Source organism: Manis javanica, chromosome 2 (assembly GCF_040802235.1).
Source record: "Manis javanica isolate MJ-LG chromosome 2, MJ_LKY, whole genome shotgun sequence".
Lineage (NCBI taxonomy): Eukaryota > Metazoa > Chordata > Mammalia > Pholidota > Manidae > Manis > Manis javanica.
In genome coordinates, this window is record NC_133157.1 from 188,085,943 (window position 1) to 188,107,367 (window position 21,425).

The window sequence follows — 21,425 nt, forward strand, 5'->3', positions numbered from 1 at the left end:
GGGGTTGGGGTGGGCCTGTTGGTGGGGATGATAAAGGGGATAAAAGGGCACAGAAATTTTCAATCATAATATAAGTTGGTTGCAGAGATGGTAGTACAGCATGGAGATTATAGACAATGATTCTGTAGCATCTTTCAGAAAATGATTGTGTGTCAGCTACAGGTTCAGTGGATTTCCTAGTCTTGAAAGACTAGCATTATGCATTCTGAGACATCATCCCAGAGTAGAAAAAATTCACAATCTTTGCAGGATGATGGACTTGGAATCTAAGAAGGAAAAAAAAACCAAAGTTCAGATTTTAACTGACTAAAGGCCTTCCTTTAAATGGTTCCAAGGTAGATTCAGTATATGTGATCGAGGACATCTTGTCAAATGAAATAATAGCTTTCATTTTAATTATTGAAGGAGATTATGATCTTCCTTTTCATGGTGATTTCTGAGTGACATAAAACAAACTTGTACTTGCATAATGATGACTGGATCATTGTCTACATGTACAAATATAAGGTAAACAAATATTCTAAGTCCAATCAGGTATTTGCATGTTTTTACATGAAAGAATAATAACATTTCCTTTAGGCGCAAATAAAGGGATAATCTTGGAAATTTTAATACATTGGATTTATTAACACAAGATTTAGTCAAAGAGAAATTACTGGTGTTCATCTAATTAGGCAAGGAAAGTTTATTTTAACAAAGAGTAACAGACTCCTGTGATAGAAAGCATTTTGCTTTCCACATGAAATGCCTAAATTAAACTTAAAAAAATGCAAGTTTAAGTCTTAACCAAGATACTGTGCTATACTTCACAAAGTAATTTATATATTCATGCTCCCTTAGAATTTTGCTTCATATCCTGCCTAATTTATCATTGTGTTTTTCTAAATTTATTAATTAGGGTATAAACCATGGTCCTCCACAAGAAGTACAGTCATCTTACATATATATACTTACATGCCTCCTTTGTTCTGTGTGATGGTCAGTTACATATGGCTACAAGAGGAGACACAGGAGAGACTCAGGAAAACAAAGTTTATTATAATAACAGGATCTAGGAAATAGGGAAGCCACGCTATGCCATCCAGGGCTACATGGGCAAGCAACAGTGTAGGTCAGCAAGCAGAAGGGATCGAAGTGAGGCAAAAGTCAAATCTAAGGGAAACAGTTAACCTCAATAAAAGCATCTTTGTTTCCAGAAATAAAGGAATTATAAATGTATGGGTAATATATATTTGGCCACTTGAAAAAAAATTCTAGAATGCGTTTTTGGTTTTTTTAATCCCATGGGATCCAGAACTCCTGACAGATTCTTCTATGCAAATTTGAAAGATTGATTTTAATTAGATATGGAAGCTGAATAGATAATATTTAGAGTTATTAATATATATGTTTAAAGCATGTTCTCAGTATCTAAAATGATGCAATGTGACCACACAAAGTAGAGTTGTTTTTTTACTTGGATTTGATTTATAGTCAAGTTTTCAAAAAAAAATTAGAGTATTATATTTCAAAATATGGGACTAATGTATTTTGTACTTATAATCTGTGGAATTATTATCCTTAATATATAGTCATTTATACATTTTATACACTTTGAAACACATCTAATGATTTTATATGGGTAAAAGCTACCATCTAAGAATATCTTTCTATTATGGTTTGGCTTTCAGTATAATGTCTAGAGACCTAATGTGAATTTTATTTAGTGTAATCACTTCAGTAGTGCAGAATATTCATCATATGTTAAATACTCTACAAACTTGATACCCTGATTATAGAGTTGGATGATTAGCAGGAATAAATAAAAGCTCTCAGTTTTATCTTCACAAAAACTTAACTGTTAATGTTCCTTTGATATTAGTAAGAACGTGAAAAATGTAAATCGATGTTTTAAGTTAAAGGCCAGTGAACATACCTTCTGATAATTTGTCATGGACCTTTTCATGTTATCAGAATTACTATGTAATTATGTGGTAAAATCAGAAGACGCTAAAATGAAAATGAGTTCTAAGGAAGTTTATTCCTGACTAAAATACTTAAATATAGAAATAATCAGGTTTAGCTGAAAAGTACAGATGAAACAAAAAGTATAAGGGGATTTTGTACACATTGAATTGCTGGCTTAGAGTTTTGGAGTTTAATCTGGAAATCTGTAAAGGGAAAGATGTTATTGCTTAAAGATCGTATACTGAGGAATATTGTGTAAAATTATACAAAAAGCTGAATTCAAAAGAAAGAGGAAAAGAGCCATGAAACCTGAAAGGAATCAGTTATTTAAAAAATTAGGAGAGGTAGGATAGTCATAGAAGTTCGAAGATTAGAAGTATTTTAACAATCATCTGTTACCTTATTTGCTAGGTTAGGAAAAGGAGTCCAATGAGTAAGAGAAATATAAAAGTTGAATGCTCTAAATCATACTCCGTTTGTCTTGAGTTCTTGAACTCACGTATTTCTCCATCTTGAAGGAAATTTTTTGTATCAATTCTTAGCTTTCTTCTTAATCATTCTCTCTCCTCAAGGCCTTTTGATTTTGCCTAAAAATAAATAATTGTCCAGTAATCCTTATTTTAGTAACTTTTCTCTCCATTTTGCTGCCCCCATGAGTTTACTATTTCTTTCTTAATCTTCAATAGCAAATTTCTCCAAAATGTTATCTGTCTTCATAGCTTCTACTTCTTCCCATTAAATTCTCTTGTTGACTCCGTGGAAACTAACAAATCTCTATTTCAATAGCCCCTGTCTTAAAGGTCAGTTGTGCCTTCAGGACTCCTTCTGCAGCCCTACTTAAATATTACTACTGATTAATTCTTTGCATCATTTTGATCACCTCAACATTCTTAAACTTTGTTCTTCTGTCTTCTGTGGAAATTATTTTCTTCTTTCGTTCTTCTGTTCCCCTCAGTCACTCCTCTTCTTCCTCCCCTTTAAATGTTAAGTATTCTTCAGAATACCTTCTCAACCCTTTTCATTCTTTCTCTTTACACTCTTGGCTTGCCTGCTTCAGCCACCTCCTAACTGAATCTATCCTCCCCTGTTCAACAAATATTTACTGACTCTGTCTTTTTAGCCCTGACCATTCCCTTGAACATTTGGCCTAAGTATCCAGCTTCCTCCTACTGAAACTCTCCATCAAGAAATTCCAGTGGTTCCAGTGTTGATTATTTCCTAACCAGCACTACTCAGGCAATTGCTGTGATCTATAAGGGCTTCGGTTTCCTCTTCTATAACAATTGTGAGAACAACAGGAATTAATTCATTTAAAGCACCTAGAATAGCATCTGGCATGTAGTAAATGCTTACTAATTTGAGCTATTATTATTTCTTTATTGCCAGAACCAGCTACTAAGCTGCTTACTAATTCGAGCTATTATTATTTCCTTATTGCCAGAACCAGCTACTAACCTGTATAGACAGTTCCTTCCAAGTAACTTTTACATGAATCTTTGCTTTCTATTAGCTCCACATTTTAGGGAAGGAATAGTATTTAAGACAGAGAAAGATTTTAATCAGGGGAACTTTAGACAAAAGCAGAATCTGTTCTTCCCTTTACCCCACCCAAGGAATATGCCAGAATTGAAGAAAATGGCACTTTAAAATACAGACATCTGCCCAGTCATTGGCAACTGGTACAATCAGGTATGAGTTCTCATAGTGAAAGGTATCCACTTTGCTCTTGGCACTTGCCTCTGGGAACACAACAATGGGAGAGAAAAGGAATTAAGGCTTCCAAGGTGCCACAATGTTTGGGAGTTCGGCCATGTCCCTGGGTTTTTCCTGCTCTACCATTATTACTATTGTCTTCTAACTTCAGAGCCTAGAGACCTTTTCTAGCACCACTTCCTATCTCAAGATTTTATAAATCTTTCCACTCCTGGAATTATCTCTATGTCCTATCCTCAAGTGTCTTTTCTGTTCTCATGCGGCAATTCTCATTCTCCATTGTAGTACCTGCTGGAGCCTCTATATTTCTAGGCACAAAATTCTAAATCACCTTTGCCTCTAATTCTTTGAGTAAGTTCTTTCCTAACCACTTTTCTGGCTCTCAATAGAATGAAATATTTGTTTTGAAATGACTATATGTTTTATTTACACTGTTACTCTTATGCCCATTGAAATATTTATCTGTAAACTGACTTATCGGTTCCAGTTAGTTTTTTATTATATGCTGCTTGATTTTGGCCAAATTCTTTATAGTTTTTATATCCAGCCATGAAAATTAAAATACAAATATCACAAGAATAATAAGCAATATTTTGTATATCTTTGATACATAGGTACCTTCATTGATAGGTAATAGACACAGTGACTCTTTTAGAAAAGTGTATGTTTAGGGTAAAAATTCCTATGTAACAGGAGCACTAGATTACTGGGACTATGGAATATGTTATTATTTTCACAGCCTTAGTTTCAACCAAACTTTGACTTTTCTAGTCACACTTTTTCTGATGACAGCATACTATGAAAATCATATATTGCACTTCTGTGTTTATTTGTCCAGAATACATGCAATAAATGATATCCAGGGGAGCAAAGCATTTAATAAAGGGGACCCTAGATATGGCAGGTCAAAATGAGGACAAAAAAGTGTTTAGGAAGACTAAGAAATACAATTAGAGATAAGAGCTCACCTTAATAGGTCAGTTTTCTAATTCTCATCCTTTAAATGATGTATATTTCTGCTATTCCTTGGTTTTCATTGTTTTTCTTTATTTCTGTAGTTATGTTATACACTGACGTTACCAGACTAAATTAGAGCAGAAACTATGACTCTCTAACACTGAGTCAAAAATTGACATGTAAATAAGTCTTCCCATTCTTGCAAAGCAGGCTTTTTTCTTCATACTCTTCAGAAGTTTATGGGGCCAGCTGGGTAGCTCGCTTCCAGATTCTTCAACCCCTACGCCAGTCATCACAGAGAGCCCAGCGTCCTTTCCTGAATTACTCCCACTGGCAATGTTAGTCTAGTAGTAGATTGTCAATGAGCTCATTTGCTTCATTGGCTCAGTGATGGCTTTCTGACCACATTGTTGAGAAAACTGATGATTTTTTTCTTTCACATGAATACAAGAGGGAAATTTTTCTTTATTTTTGGAACATAGACATATCAGGAAATGAAATTATGTAAAGTGAAATAAATTATTTTTAATTCATAGCTCATGGAAACATCAATCCCTGTTAGAAAATTCAACCATCATTAAATAAGCCTTATGAGGTTTTCCATAAAATGAGAAAACTTGTTTTAAAGGGCCACTCTTAGCAGTGGATGCTGTAATTTTTGACATTTTTGCAAAATTCCCCCACTCATTTAATTTCTTTTTGAAGATGATAGTAAGGCAAATTAGAGAAGAATGCTTTTGGAAACTTCTTCCTTATGTTGTATGGCTGCCTGAAAACATATTTTTACTGGCAAGGCAGCCTGTTCTCTCAAATGAGCCTGCTAATCTTTTGTGAATTTTTTTTTCCATGTGGCTGTGCAAACCAGTATCTTCTTTGACAGCAGTAATGAAATCATAAGTCTGATTTTACATAGTTGCATTAGGTTGGCCCTGAATAGTAAAGCCTATCCAAGAACACGGTATTGGACAACGTAAAAATGTGTCCCATAAATGATAAAATTTATACTCCATATGTTTCATCTAAAGTACATTTTCTCTTTTCCTTTTTACTCGTGTCCTCACTTTTAATGATCCATCGGCCTGCAGTGTCTTTACATCCAAAATGCAAAGCAGACAAATGGGCATCTCAGGGAAGAACATGACTAAAAGCAGCAGCATCAGTGGAGACATGTGCTCGCTGGAGAAGAATGACGGCAGCCAGTCTGACACTGCAGTGGGCGCCTTGGCCACCGGCAGCAAAAAGCGGCGCTCTAGCATCGGGGCCAAAATGGTAGCTATTGTTGGACTCTCCCGGAAAAGTCGCAGCGCCTCGCAGCTCAGCCAAACGGGTAGGCATTTTTATGTTACTTTTAACTTCATATTTGAGCTTTAATGAAAAAAAGTTTTACATTAACATTTAAGATAATTTAAAAATACATATTCTTTCCTTTTACTTATTTGATTACAGTAATATGTGGAAGATGACATGTTCCAGAGGAAAGGGGCATCTTAAGCTAGTTACTTTTTCTGAAAATAAAACAGGTACTTTGTTTTCCAGAAGTGAATGAACCTGCTTCAAAGTGACCCTTGATTACTGTTTTTGAAATGCATGTATGTCTCCTCCTTAGGGAGGAGTTAAGCGATGGTACCCTGATTGCCAGTTATTGGTCCTTTGTAAAGTACTCTGATCTCTGAGATATTTGCTTTTCTTTAGGTTCCTCAAGTTGGAACAAGCCAAATTAATTTTCATTCCCAGCAAGTTACCAAGATGAAGATGACATCTCATATTTTGTGTGACTAATTTAGTTCTTTTATTGCTGACATCCTAACTTCTTTTTCAGTTTGTAAGCAGCATTTGCCAGTAGTATCAATTTACTCACTGAAGTTTTTATTTCCCTGTTAAAATCTCAAGCAGCAATATTCTTCAGCAGCAGGGATGGAGGAATTTTCTGCTGACAAGTGAAGATGTTCAAAGCTTTCCTACTTTAAAATTCAGTTTCTAAGTCACATCTGCAAAAATAAATTAGATACAGCACTCCCACTCAGAAAAGCCACTGTTAGTAATTAAGAAATTTGTGAGTCAAAGCAATGCCTTTTCAAATGGGTGTTGATAATTAAACATTAAATCCTGGTATTTTGGAAACAATAGCAGATCTTCTGCTTCTACAAAAGCTTGTAATATGGTGTTTCTTTCACAGCAAATAAATTATAGGCAAATGGATTAAGTCTCATTGATGCTTGAATAATAGGATTCTTGTACACAGAAATCAGGACACAAATCTGCAACGTGAAAGAATTTAAGGATGCATTAATTCCTGGACCCGGCTAATCTTGATTTTATAAACTATAACAGTGATTCTGCAATTTGAGCCTTATGTACTAATATTATATGAAACTAGTTACTTGGTGGTATTCTTTATACCTTGGTTGTAACTCACTATATTTAATATAACTATTGTCACAGGAATTTTTCATTTGGTCTTTAAAAATGTTTTGCATTTTAATATAGAAATAAAATTTTAATTTATGGACACATAGAGACCATAGTTAAATGATTTTTTTAATTGCTAATATTTATATGTAATTAGCTGCATTGGGATAATATGATAGATGCTGGGTTGAGAGTTTTTTAATATATCTCTAGCAGTTAGAATTTTATTTATTGCATTTTTCTCTTTAATACTTGGAAGTATCTATAAACTTTACTGATCTAGAAATAAAGTCTATCAATTAAAACTAAGAATGTAAACAGATATTAATAATTCTGTAAAAAGTTAAGGAGTATGTGGTGTTAAGCTAAATAATTCCATTCATTCAGGGTTTTTTGCTAAATATTGAGTACTATGTACTATGCACATGGAGAATAAAGATGAGTAAGAACTCACTTATAATCTGATTTGCTTATAATCTAATAGAAAATAGAAACTTCTGTATGTTAATGATAAAACTAGAATTACTTAGAATGTGTGTTGGGGTGCTCAGAGGAAGACCAGCTGGGATGAATACCTGATTTGAGGCTTGAAGTGATTGCTAACCAAGTAAAGGGCATTAGAAAGGTGTCCCAGACAGAAAGCATGATGAAAAAAGACACAGAAGCACCATATGTATAAGAATGATAGGCAATTAGGTATAATTTTAACATAAAATGTTGGACTGAATGTGGCTTGAGATCAGGCTGATAGATAAATAGAGAACAAAGCATCAAGAGTCCTGTAGATCATACTAATTTACAGGTGATAGGAAGTTTTAAAAGGTTTTCAGTAGTATGGTCATATTTGCGTAATGTATAATTTATAGGCAATTCAGGCCGCCATTTATTTATCTAACAAGTATTTTTTGAGCATCTACCATATGCCAGGGACTACCCTAAAGAAAACATGAACAAGAGAGATACTGCTCTCAGCACTTAGACTCTATTAGGGCTGCAATATACAGTAAACTTAGATCAGCATCTGGTAAAGAGTATTTTAGAATGAATGTACAATGATTCAGACAAGTAGTATGATAATTCAGAACAAGAGATATGATCCTGAATTAAATCAGTTGTTCAGGGAATTTTTAAAAAACAGTTAGTAGTCACTCACCTGATTTAATGACTGGTTGGATATGCGGAGGTGAAGGAGAGAGGTTCCAAGAGAATTCCCGTGTTCCTGGCTTGCATCCCTGGGTTGATGGCATAGTGCTGTTAATGGATATTGGAAGTCTGAAAGAAGGCGTAGGTAGGGGGAAGAGGGAGAGGATGTGTCCTTCAGTTTAGGACATTTCAAATTTGAGCTATCTATGGGACATTCTAGTAGAAATGGCTGGAACCTATTTAAATAAGCAACTTCTGAAGTTGGTATCAGAACCAGGGACATAAATCTGGGAGTTATTAAGTTTAGATGATGCTTTAAACTATAAACATGGCTGAGATTGCTCAAGGAGAACACAAGAGACAAAAGAGCAGTAGGCCAAGACAATGCCCCGTGGAAGTTACCATTTTAGAACTGGGAGGAAGAAGAGATTACTAAGGAGGCTAAGAGAACATGAAGCAAGGACAGAAACTATGAGAGAGTGTCACAGGCACTGAGCATGTGAAGGATCTCGGGAAGAGAATGTTCAGTATTTCTCAGTGGTCAAGTTCATATTTTTACAGTTTTGATATAAATATCCCATATATCTATTTTTTAAATAATATTCTTATTTAAAAATATAAGTTGACCATACACTGAGATTCTGTAACAACTTTGATTTGGTTTTTATCTTCAAAAGCATTTTATGTTGGCAGACTTAAGAAATACAGTCTTGCTCCTTATTATATCATATAGCTCCTTTATATATATATATATATGGAAAAAATCAAGTATTTCTTTTTGCTGTTGTCTTCATTCAGTAACACTGTAATGGTCAAAATTTTAATTGTTCTTAAATGTGCAATTTATCCACCTACCCACCAATAGCTTTGACTTACAATAGAATTCAGAGTATCTGTCATTTTAAAGCCCAAGTTTAGCTTTAGAATAGCCAACAGAGATTGTTTTCCATTACTGTACTCCAAAATTTAAATGGGTTTCTAAGTTCCATATTTGTGTGTATACATATATGTGTTTCAAAATAAGGACTTTGTTTTCTTTTCTTAAGAAAAAAATGCCATCACAAGCTCCAACAGTATTTAAAACTAAAATCTTCAAATTTAATATCTAAACTATTTGATCATATGATATCATTATCTAAAGTAATTATTTTTATGATGTTGGATCTTACAATAGATCCTTTTTTTAGGCATAAGATGTGTTGCCTAACTACCCAAAACCAAGATATATTTTCAACTAGAAAGTTTGCATTTTCAAAGACTCATTTAATATTGTCTTGATTTTTCTGGCCCCTATGGAAATCTGCATGTAATTAAGTTACAGAGTTATCATTTAATGAATGTGTACCATAATGTTTTCAATTTTTTAAGGTGATATTTATCATTATAAATATAAATATCATTTTACTACTGTGGATTTCAAGATCAGACAAGACAGTTTACTTGTCTTCTGAGGGTAGAAAACTCAACAAAATGGGATCTTTTAAGGAACAGTGAAATTACTCTGGATGACAATAATTGGCAAATGGGGACTGTTTTTGAAGGTATGTTGGCAAGTACACATAGCAGCTGAGTCATGTCTCTCTCCTGATGCTGGGCTTTTTGTATGCTCCTTCGCCTGTTCATGAAACCCACATTTCTAAAGATCCCAGCTCTGGGATACGCTAACATTTAGAAATCAGGAAAAGAATCCATCAAAGGAGACTTAAAAAAGAGCTGTTGTTAAAAGAAAAAGAAAGAGAAAAAAAGAATATAGTATGGAAACCAAATAAAATATTTTAAGAAAGATGATCAGTTGTGTCAAGTGCTTCTCCAAAGTCTGGTAAGATGAAGACTGACAATTGATCATTGGATTTAGCAAGATGGAGGAATTTGTTAAACCTTGACAAACCTTGCAGTGGTGGGCAAAGCCTGATTGGAGCTGGTTAAAAAAAAATGGGTGGTGAAATAGAGTCAATGAGAATAATTTCAAGGACAAATATAAGAACACCTAATACTTAGCATTCTTATATGCTAGGTACTATTCTAAGCACTTTACATGTCATTCATTTAAACTTCACAACAATGTTATGAAGCAGGAATTAATTACAATTTTCCTTGTTTTACAGATAAGGAAACTAAAGTAAGCAGAGGGGGGGATATCTTCCCCAGGTTTACTCACTTAGTAAGAGTAGAAATTGGGATTTGATTCCAGGCAGTATAGTTTTGGAGACTTCCCTCTTAGTCTAGGTTAGCCCTGTGACTTCAGCAATGGTGGCAGTGTTCTCCATCTGTGCTATCCAAAACAACGTGATACCACTAGCCATGTGCAGCTGCTGAGCACTTGAAATGTGACTAGTGTGACTGAGTAATGGAATTTTTTGGTTTTTTTTACATTTTAATTTTATTAATTTAAATTTAAATAGAAGCATGTGACAGAACAGATGAAAACAACTCTTTCTAGGGTTTTCAATAGAAAGGAAATATAGAAATGGGACCATAGCTTGGGGGAGATGGAGTCAAAAAGTTTTGTTATTTTAATGAGATAGAGAATCCTTGTGGGAACAACTGAGTAGGTGAAAAAGCTTTGGATTCAGAGCCCAAGTGGGTATCAACTGTTATGACCTAAGTCACTCATGAAATCTATGCCCTTTTCATCTTGTAATAATTTCTAAGCTCACACGGTATTTTATATTTACTCTGTTGATAACACTTAGGAGCTGTAGTCATTTATTTATCTGTCCATCTCCTGACTAGCCTGTTTTTCTTATAATATATATGTTTCTTGGTGTCTGGTATAGTTTCCAATATAGTGATCTGCAGTGTAGGGCATATGTACTCCTTGGGGTGCATAATCAAGTTCTCTGAGGAATGGAAAGAAAATGGAGGAACTTATTTTCATTGCTTTAAAACACAAAAAAGAAATTAAACATTACTAATATGTAATATGTGCTTTGCCCTTGTGTTCTCAGTTAGTCTGGATGTCAGGTGGTCTTGTGTTGCATGTCTTTCTGAGGGGTTAATTAACCATCAAAAGATGGGCAAGTGACTTAAGTAAATTCCTGCAGTAAAACTGTGGATGAACATAATACTAATGTTACAATTAAGCAAAAAAGGAAGACCTGAATAGAGATTTATACACATCCACTGTTATTAACAGTGAACCTCACTTACCTTTATACATTACATGGTCTATGTGTATGTTTTTGTGAAGTTTCTTTTTCAACTATAACATCATTTAACTAAATATAAGAAATCTGAATTTGGAAGCAGACTTCAAATTGCTCTATTTATTAGCTAATATAATGCCAGCTGCTCTAATATGTAAACCTTGAAAACAATACAAAATAAATTTAATACCAAGCCAATACCAGTGCAACACAATTATTCCCAGTGGGTGGTGGCCTTCTCTTGTGGGCATGCAGCATCTGAAGGCCCTTTTCATTTGTGACTTTACCCTCTTCCAGGGGCTTGGAGCACTCTGTTCAGCCAGCACACATGGGAAGTTTTTATGGGCAGGAAATGAAATGGTGTTCCCTTTTGCTTGTATTTCATTGGCTACAGCTGACTCTGGACAATAGGAGGTTGGGAAATGTAGTCTAGGAAGTACTCAGGGAAAAGACGAAGCCTGTTTGGGGAGCAAATCAGTATTTTTGAAAATTATAATGCATGTTACTTCAGACATTTTTCCTGAGAGCATGAAGTCTCATTTTACCATTATAAGTAATGATTTGCAAGTATTTATTGCATTTTAATCTTTTAAAATATTTATGTATATTTTACATATTGTAGAGGTATAATAGAATTGTCATTTATAAGCAATTTTTTACTGAAATAGAGATACTTTAAAAGATTTAAGACAACTATATAATATGTATATCTAGTATGTGATTCTAAAAGGCTTAAAACCACAGTTCTAATATTTAATAGTTCCAAGTAAATGTTTGCTGAATTTGCAGGTCTATTTAACTGAGAACTTTGTAATAATGAAGAATAATAGAGAAGTTAAATAGTAGTAGTGTCTTTTCCTGTCATAGATCTCAAGGTAGAACTACAGGATAAACAGGTTAAGTATTCTAAGAAAGAATGTGCCTTTAACACTAGATTTAGGCATATTTCTCATTTTTGAAATTATAATGTTTTAACACTTATAATGCTATCAACTGTTACTAATCAAAAGTTTTGATAATCATGCCATTATTTGTCAAGTGGTTCTTACAGGTGAGGTAAAGTATTCCTTATAAGTGAAAGGTGTTAACACTTTATGAATTGTAATAAGAGTACTTCTGTAGCAAGCTTGGATCAGCAAGTAGCTGGGAAAGATAGTAATTTTATTGTTAATGGAGATCAATTTAGCATTTCTTAAATTTTACTGAATTTTATATTGTTTGTTCTTTAAAGAACCTTATTTTTTAAATTGGTAAAATACACATAACATAAATTTTACTTATTAACCATTTTCAAATGTACAGTTCAGTGGCATTAAGTACCTTCACATTATTGTATGAACATTATCACCCTCCATCTCCAGAACTGTTTTATCTTGCAAAACTCAAACTCTGTGCCCATTAAACAATTCCCTGTTCCCCCTTTCCTCCATCTTCTGGCAACCACAATTCATTTTCTGTCTCTGAATTTGACTACATTTGGTACTTCATATAAGTGGACCTATACAGTATCTGTCCTTTTGTGACTGGGTTATGTCATGTATCATAATGTCCTTAAGGTTCATCCATGTTGTGGCATTTGTCAGATTTTCTTTCTTTTTAAGGTTGAATAGTACTACATTGTCTGTGTGTGTGTGTGTTTATACACACACCGCATTTTGTTTATCCATTCATCTATGAATGGACATTTTGGATTGCTTCCACCTTTCAGCAGTTGTGAATAATTCTGCTATGAACTTGGATGTACAAATATCTAGAAACCCTGCTTTCATTTCTTTTGGACATATGCTCAGTGATATTACTCAATCATTCAGTAACTCTATTTTTAATTTTCTGAGGAACTGCCATACTGTTTTCCATAGCAACTGCACCATTTTACATTCCCACCAGCAGTACACAAGCATTGAGGTGTTCCACATCTTTGCCAACACTTGTTCTTTTTTGATAATAGTCATAGTAGTGTAAGGTAGTATTACATTGTAGTTTAGATTTGCATTTCCCTAATGATTAGTAATATTTAGCATCTTTTCATGTGCTTATTGACCATTTGTTTATCTTCTTTAGAGAAATGTCTGTGTGAGTCCTCTGGCCATTTTCTAATTGTGTTGTTTTTTTGTTGTTGAATTGAAAATTTTTTTTATAATAGTAAAATATAAGCCTGTTTTCTGATTCTTAAGTGTTATTTGTATAGTAATAACATGTTGTATTATTATTATTTCTCTGAATCACATTAGACTATAAATTCCTTGAAAGGAGGAACTATATCTTGTTCATTTTGAGATCTCTGGTACCTAAGATAATAGTTGATATTTACTAAATACTCAGTATTTGTTAGAATGAATGGATAAAGAAATTCCATTCATCTTTGTTATAGAGAAGATAATTTAAAACTGTGTTCCTCAACATGTTAAACTGGTACACTGAAGTTTTAAAAGCTATAAATGATCACATAAATATATGTCAAATATTTCTTAACATCTCATATTCTAGTGTTCTGTTATTGTTATTTATAGAAATTATAAATAGAACTCTTGAAAACTATTGTTAAGGAAGTAGCCATTTATATCTATAAATGCAAATTATCTTGCATTATCCCTTCCCAAACATAATGATTATACTTGTAATCAGGCTATTTAAATTTTTTTAATGAATTCTTATGGTATTTTAATTACTTCCCTAAAGTATTTACATATTTATTCATCTCATTAAGTAAACTTTTTTTTTTAATCAACTACACTATTTGCAAGAAAGGCATTTTGGTAGGTGCTGTGGAAGACAAAACTTGACAAAATATAGTCCCTACTCTTTCATAGCTTTTATACTCAAGGATCTTAATATCTATTACAAGAAATGAATTTTAGATTTGAGTAAACATAAAACAAGGTTGAACATGATAAGGACAAGCAAGAACAAAGAATATTCTATAAAGAAGTGTTGCAGAATGGAAAAAAACAGATTTTAGAGTTTTAGAGCTTAGATTGCAACTCTGCTACATGAACAAGTTACTTAACCTCTCTCACCCTCCATGTGCTAAGCTGTAAAATTAATGGAGTCTACCTCCCTACCTCATAAGGTGATTATGAGAATTTATGAAAGTACTTATAACATTGTCCAACATATACTAAGTTCTTAATAAATGGCAGTTGCTGTTGTTAATATTATTGTTAGCATTAGTTTAGCTGTTATTAATATTATCATTATTATCAGTGTACCAGTGGAAATGATCACTTCCAACACTAAGATAACAGTTAATCTGAGCCTTGAATTATGGATAATGTTTAAACTGTGAAAATGCTGAGAATAAGCCTGGACATTTCAGACATGGACAGTATTAGACCCAGAGAACAGAGATGCCATTTATGTGTGAAGAGAGCAGAGAGTATTTGTACACAGTGGGAGATGAGAGTAGCAATTAGAGGTTGAGGTCATTGGCAAATAACTTAATGTTATGCCAAAGAGTTAGAACCATCGAGTTGGAAGTCGGGAGCTATTGCAGGGTTCGCGGCAGAGACATGACAGAGCGAGAAAGATTTTATCAGTAAGAAAGAGATCAATAATGAGAGATCATTCTATTATTTTAGAGCAGAGATAATGAAGGCCTGATCGATCGATGGTGTATCAATTTTCTACTGCTGCCACAATAAATAACCACAAACTTAGCAACTTAAAACAGTGTAAATCTACCATTCTGTCAGAAATCTGGTTGAACTCAGCTGGTTTCTCTATTCTGTGTTTCACAAGACCAAAATCAAAGTGTCATCAAAGCTGGGCTTTTATCTGAAAGCTCAAGGGAATATTCCATTTCCACATTCCATCAAACTGTTAGCAGGATTCAATTCCTTGCTTTCATAGGACTGAGGTCCAGTTTTCTTTGACACATGGCCCCCTTCATCTTCAAGCTAACTATGGCACAGTTTATACTTTCTGTGCTTCTCTCTCTCTCTGAGTACCCATTCTGTTGCATTTCTTCTGCCTTCCAGCTAGGGAAAGTTCTTTGCTTTTAAGGTTTCATGTAATTAGATTGGGCCAGTTCAGATGATCCAGGATAATTTCCCTGTTAAGATCTTTAACTTTATTTTAACATCTTCAAAGTGCATTTTGCCATGTAATATAATGTATTTTCAGATTCCAGAAAATAGTTCATGGACATCTTTGGGGTCCATTCTGCCTACCAATATGGATAATAGTGGAAAGATATAGAAAAGTGGGGAGATTTCAGAAATATTGTAGATACACTTTATAAAAGTTATTATTATTTATGTATTTATTATATGCTTTCTGGGAGTCAATGCAAAATGTAAATCTTGTAGTTAGTCTTTACAATTTATACTATCTGGCAAACAACACATACCAGTTATTAAGATATAAGCTTTTTTTCTAATATAAAATTCAGGAAAGAATTGATCAGTCATTAAGTAACATATTTAGCAATAGCTTGAATTTTTTCATTTTAACTTTTACAACCTTAGATGTATGCATAGCACTCCCATTTCACATGTCAGAAAACTAAGACTCAAGGTTCATGGTGGGCAGACACACTGCAAAGGTGATGCTGTTTATGTGACTCACTGTCACTAGCAATACGCTTTTATAATTAGTTCTTTCCATATCATTAAAGGAGAAAAACTTCCTCTTCAACCTAAAAATTTCTCAGGGAACTACTTTTAATTTAATATAGATTTTCATTTAGTTCAATTGGATATAATTTTATCCAAAGGCATTTTATGTGCTAGTAACTCTAAATAACTAAACCATCAAGAGTTTAATTGTGAGCTGAGAAATATATACTAAGGAAAAGTAGTCTTTTGATTTCATTAAAATTAAATGCTTTAAGGTTTTTGAGATTCTGAGTGTATATAGAAATGTAATTTTAAGGTACAGTCCATTTGTAATAAAATTCCCATACTGTCTGAATAGGTATATGGAGGTACTAGATGCTTTTTATTTAATTGAGTTCTATTCCTTTTATTTACCTGGAAGACTTCCAAAGAGACAGCTGCAGATATTTGTTGGAAATTTAATAAAGCCCTAGCTAAGCAGTGTAAACTACTAGGGGTGATGGTAGCTCATTCTTCCTCCATGTGGAAAAATGTAGGAGTGTCAACTCACTGGCCTGTTGGGCTTTGAAAGCTGTTTGGTAACACAGACTTTGTAGAATGAAAAACCCTCAGGCAGATTCCATCTTTCCTTTCTGATGCTGCTGTAAGTGGAAAAATCCTTCTGACTTTTTACTGTAAGATGGAGGCTTCTTGTTTTTAAACTGACACTCTTATTCACTACCATGTAAGTACCTAACATCAGATTGTTATTCAGTAAATAATTATTAAATTTCTACTTTGTGAGTGTATATCAATCATACCTTAATAAAAAATTTAAAAAAATTTTTCTACTCTGTGACAGACACCATGGTATATATTAACCATGTATGACATGGTATTTATATTCCAGTGGGAGAGACAGGCCTTAACAAATACAAAGTAAGAATTAGTCAAAATTACAAAGCTTGCCTTGGAAAGTACCAAGTGCCGTTGAAGTGTATCACAGGAGATCCTAACCTAGTCTGGCTCATCTTTCTATCCATCAAATACTTTGCACATAGTAGGAGTTCAACAAATCCCTGTTCAGTGGTATAAAATGTTGCACATTGTATATACACTGCCCTTCTGTCTCTGTGTTTGGTTTGTTTGGTCATCTCTGCATTCATGAGTATGGTCCACAAATCTCCTGTGGGGTCAGTGTGTGTGTGTTTGTATGTGTGTTTTCTGTTAAAGACAACTCTTCTTCTGTTAAATGGTCTTCTGAAATTGGATTTAAATTCAATTGTGTTGGTTCTGAATTTGTGTATTTTTTATACCATGAGGGGAAGAAACAGTATATTCTATTTTAACCTACAAATATGCTTCAAGTTGATGTAGTGGGAAGTAGTCTAGTATGCTTTTCTTAGGCATTAAAGTTTGGCACTGACATAAAACGTAGTTTCTGTAGCTTTTAGTCCAAAGAGTAGTTTTGCTTTGTTTTTGCTTTTCTTCTGGTATCTGAGGAATTCATTGCTTTTTTCTCAAAACTTCATGATTGCTTAGAAAATGAGAGCAGGGCAGAGCCAGTAGAGAAGTATGAGGTGAGATGGGGAAATATTCTGATGAGGAAATGATGGTGAGGCAATGTAATGCAGAAGTGTAGGAAAAAATTAAAAGGTGTTAAAAGACAAAAAAATAATTGCAGAAAACCATGGAGAACCACCAGGGGGCTGTACTATTATAACAGGCATTTCAACACCTTTCAACCAAAATCTCCTTACCAAAGAGAAAGTGGCCAGAGGTAGCACAGTGGCCACCAGCCTCCTATCATATCCCTTCTAATACCTTTGACATTTGAAGTGTCTCATTGTCTTATCCCCTTTCATTCTCCTCTTCCTCTGCCAGCAGTCTTTTTATCCTGGAATCCTTCTTATCCACAGGCATTATATTCCAGACCCCCAGTGGATGCCTGAAACACAGACAGTACTGAACACTATATATACTGTGTTTTTCTTATACATGTATGCCTATGATAAGGTCAGATTTACAATTCAGGCACAGTAAGAGATTAACAATAATAACCAATAATAAGATAGAACAATTATAGCAATATAGTGTAATGAAAGTTGAGTGAATGTGGTGTCTCTCTCAAAATATCTTACTGTACTGCACTCACCCTTGTGGTGATGTGAGATGAGTAAATACCTACATGATGAGATGAAGTGAGGTGAATGACACAGGCGCTGTGATGAGGTATTGATCTTCTGACAGTACTGAGGAGGATCACCTGCTTCCCGACCACAGTTAACTGCAGGTAACTGAAACCATGGAAAGCAAACTGTGGATAAGGGGGGAGTACTGTATCTGTGTCAAGGGAAGGCGGATAACCAAGTTCTTCCAATTGTGAAATTGTCTTACCGGAAGCAACAGAGTTCTGTTTCAGTATGTTAAAATAGATTTCTTAAAAAAAAAAAAAAAGGCTATTTAGAATCTGTTCATTTGACTTATTTCATTTGGAAAGTTTTCCAAAAAAATAAGGGCAATAAAAATTGTTTACAGAGATAAAAATACCTGTGTTTTAAAAACAAAATAGTACACGTAATGAACAATGAGAAAGACTTCATACCATACAACTAAATACACATAACTATATGTTTGAAAATCTATTTCCTATTTCTAACAAATGGAAAACTGATGTTTATTTCCTTCCTCAAGGAAGGAACTATCTCTTCCTTCCAAATCATACAGCACACTGCACAGTTTTGAAGCTATACAGTGTCCTCTCTTTGAATTGTTCTAGAATTTAATCCCATTTACAGTCAATTTTTTTTGTTTTATATTTTATAGTAATGAAAACCAACTGATTCACATTCCTTATATATTTGAATAAGCTTTCCTATGTTAAGACATGAGTTAGCCTTCTTATTCTGGGTTATACAATCTCAGTACCAGTAAAATTTCCTCACAGATTTTGCATGCTGGATTTTTCCTCTTTTTAATCCCATCAGTCATATTAATATTGTCTGGATGTGTATTTATTTTACATTTATCTTAATGTGTAGATACTTATTTTTTTCTGGCTTTTTCATGGAATATTAGGGAGAGTCTATAAAATCATATCAGTCTCTTTGCTTCACTTTTAATAAAAGAACTGTCTTAAATTCATTTGGTTTTAATCTGCTTTATCATCTTGGTCTTTTATGGTTGACACTTCTTTCTTTATCTATTCTTGGTGTAATTTTCTTTTTGTTCTTAATAGTTCCACTGAGTTTCACCCAATTTCCAATGAGACATTTTAATCTACTAAGGTCAATTAAAACTCCTTTGCATTTAAACATTGCTTAAACTTTTAATAGACTACCCAGACTAGAACTAGACACTTTTTAAAACTATTATAAATTTAAAACATTTAATCAATATGATTAACTGTACTTAATTAAACAAAGGTGTTGTGCAGGCAATATGGAATACTTAAAAATTATACAAATCCCATACCTATCATAGACCCATTCTCAAAAAGCTTAGGATCTATTGGGGCAGATATGTAAGGTAGCACATCAGTAGCACGCAGTGCTGTACAGTTTCAGAGAGATTCTGACTGACGTGAGATTTTGTGTGGCTTTTTGGGAAGTTCTTGGAAACTTTATGATTCATACCAGAATATGAAGATTAAGAAGCACTGCAATGAAATGATACGAGAAGCATGGGAAACTTTAGTAGTATAAGATCAGGAAAATAAAATATGAGTCAGAGAAAGATCAGTGATCTAATTTGACTAAAGAATTGGTTTTCAAACTTTCTAAGCAATTGAAACCCTTTTAATATTTGGAAAAGTTATCCTTGAGGAACTAAACTATATGATGTGTGCCTGAAGCATAGAGAAGAACAGGTAGAGTCGAGATATAAGGCTAGAGAGCTGGGCTGAGGAATATCTTAACCGTCACATCAGGAATTTGGTTTTTATTTTTAAATTATTGAAAGTTGTGCCGAAAGGAGAAAGATTAGAGGCAGGGAGATGCTGCTAGAGAGATTTTCAGTGATTTCTCAAGAAAGAGTAGTGGCCTGGACTATCAGGTAGTGATGAGGAGGGAGAGATACAGACAGGCCTGATAGACTCAGTAGGACTAATGGTAGGTTAGGGGTAAGGGGGAGAGGGGACTCAAAGCTGGTTTCTGAGAGTGCCTTGAGTGACTGGGTAGGCAAATGTTTTGCTGTTTATTGAGATGGGGAACCAGACATGGAGCCGTGAGAACCATGAGGTTACGTATTTATTTTGAGGAATATAACTGTGTGTTAGTACTTACTACAATGCTAGATACCATGCTAAGTGTTTCATATGCATTTTCTTCAATGCATTATCTATTAATCATTTTTAATGTACTACCTATTTAATTCTCAGTGAATATTAGCTTTTAAATGTGAAGGCAGCCAGACCATCAGGGCTTAAGGAAGAAATACATGTTAAAAATTGGAGGTACCAGTCATAGAGAAGCAAAGGGGGAAAGCTTTGGTGCAGGGCCTAGCAAAGGATGGAGCACAGGCTAAATTCAACATGCTGCTTCTTTTTCTTGATAATAATCTTTTTATTTGATAAAGTTTTATTGGAACACAGCCATGTTCATTTGTTTATTATTACCTTTATGCTTGTGAGTTTTTTTGTCTGTGGTCACTTTTGTCCTACACTGGCTCAGCCGGGTGGTCGCCAGAGGAAGCCGCAGGACCCACAGCCTACGCTACTAACCACTGAGCTCTTTGGGGACAAAGCCTGATTTTGGAATTTAACCTTGACCATGTACCATCACCACTACTACCTCAGCCATCATCATCATTCTTGCCAATCTGTTCCTGCACACTAGTCCTGGCCTGGCTTTAGGTCATAGGTGGCATGGTTCCATTTTGTAGCGCTTGATTCTGATGCTTTAAGCTATTGGTTTATTTTTTTCTCTCCTCTTTGCTGTGAAATTATACATAATGTTTCCATAGTAACAGTAATAGTATCTCCATAGCTATGGAGAGACAAGGTAAGCCTTTCCATAATGAAGAAAAGATAAATATATGATAGTTCTCTTTTTAAAAAAAGTTAAACAGAAATAATTGAATGACCATCATATTACTCCCACCAGGCTTCCTCAGTATTTCTGTACTATACAGAAGTTATGTATGTTTTTCACCTTATATCTAAAAAGGAGAAACAGCACATGGTTTTATGTATAGCTCCTATTTTATCATTAGCAACCTTTACAAATATTTACTTACTATAATCAGTATGGTTATTACCATGTGTAAAAAATGTGACAAAATCAAGTGAATTTATGTTGAAATATGGAAGGCTAATATGCACATATGCATAGACTAGTTCTATAATATATTAGTCAACTGTGTTTAAATATAATTTACTATAATTATGTTTAATAATATCTATATTTCATTTGCATCTAAAGGACATAACAATATATCTTAAAACTTGAATTACTTTTCTCAGTAGACTAAGACAGGTGGTAAGATTGTTTCATGGATGTGAAACAGAAGCAAAAATTGTTAAGTGGCTTTCTCAAGATCTTGTATAATAATAAAGCAAAGATAAAACCTAGTTCAT

At 34.0% G+C, this 21,425-nt stretch overlaps 2 protein-coding genes across 38 annotated transcripts in view; one reads left to right on the top strand and one right to left on the bottom strand.

Annotated features, from left to right (window-relative positions):
- RIMS2 (regulating synaptic membrane exocytosis 2) overlaps positions 1 to 21,425 on the top strand; it is a 570,663-nt gene that overhangs the window by 486,676 nt on the left and 62,562 nt on the right. For 19 of the 37 annotated variants that reach the window (XM_073229921.1, XM_073229922.1, XM_073229923.1 and 16 more), the window contains one exon: positions 5,703 to 5,944. The exons of the other annotated variants lie outside the window; for them this stretch is intronic. In XM_073229921.1, the coding sequence (XP_073086022.1) occupies positions 5,703 to 5,944 (242 nt within the window). The remainder of the gene's footprint in view (positions 1 to 5,702; positions 5,945 to 21,425) is intronic. 37 annotated transcript variants of the gene reach the window in all.
- DPYS (dihydropyrimidinase) overlaps positions 1 to 21,425 on the bottom strand; it is a 461,295-nt gene that overhangs the window by 201,516 nt on the left and 238,354 nt on the right. The gene's annotated exons all lie outside the window — the stretch shown is intronic.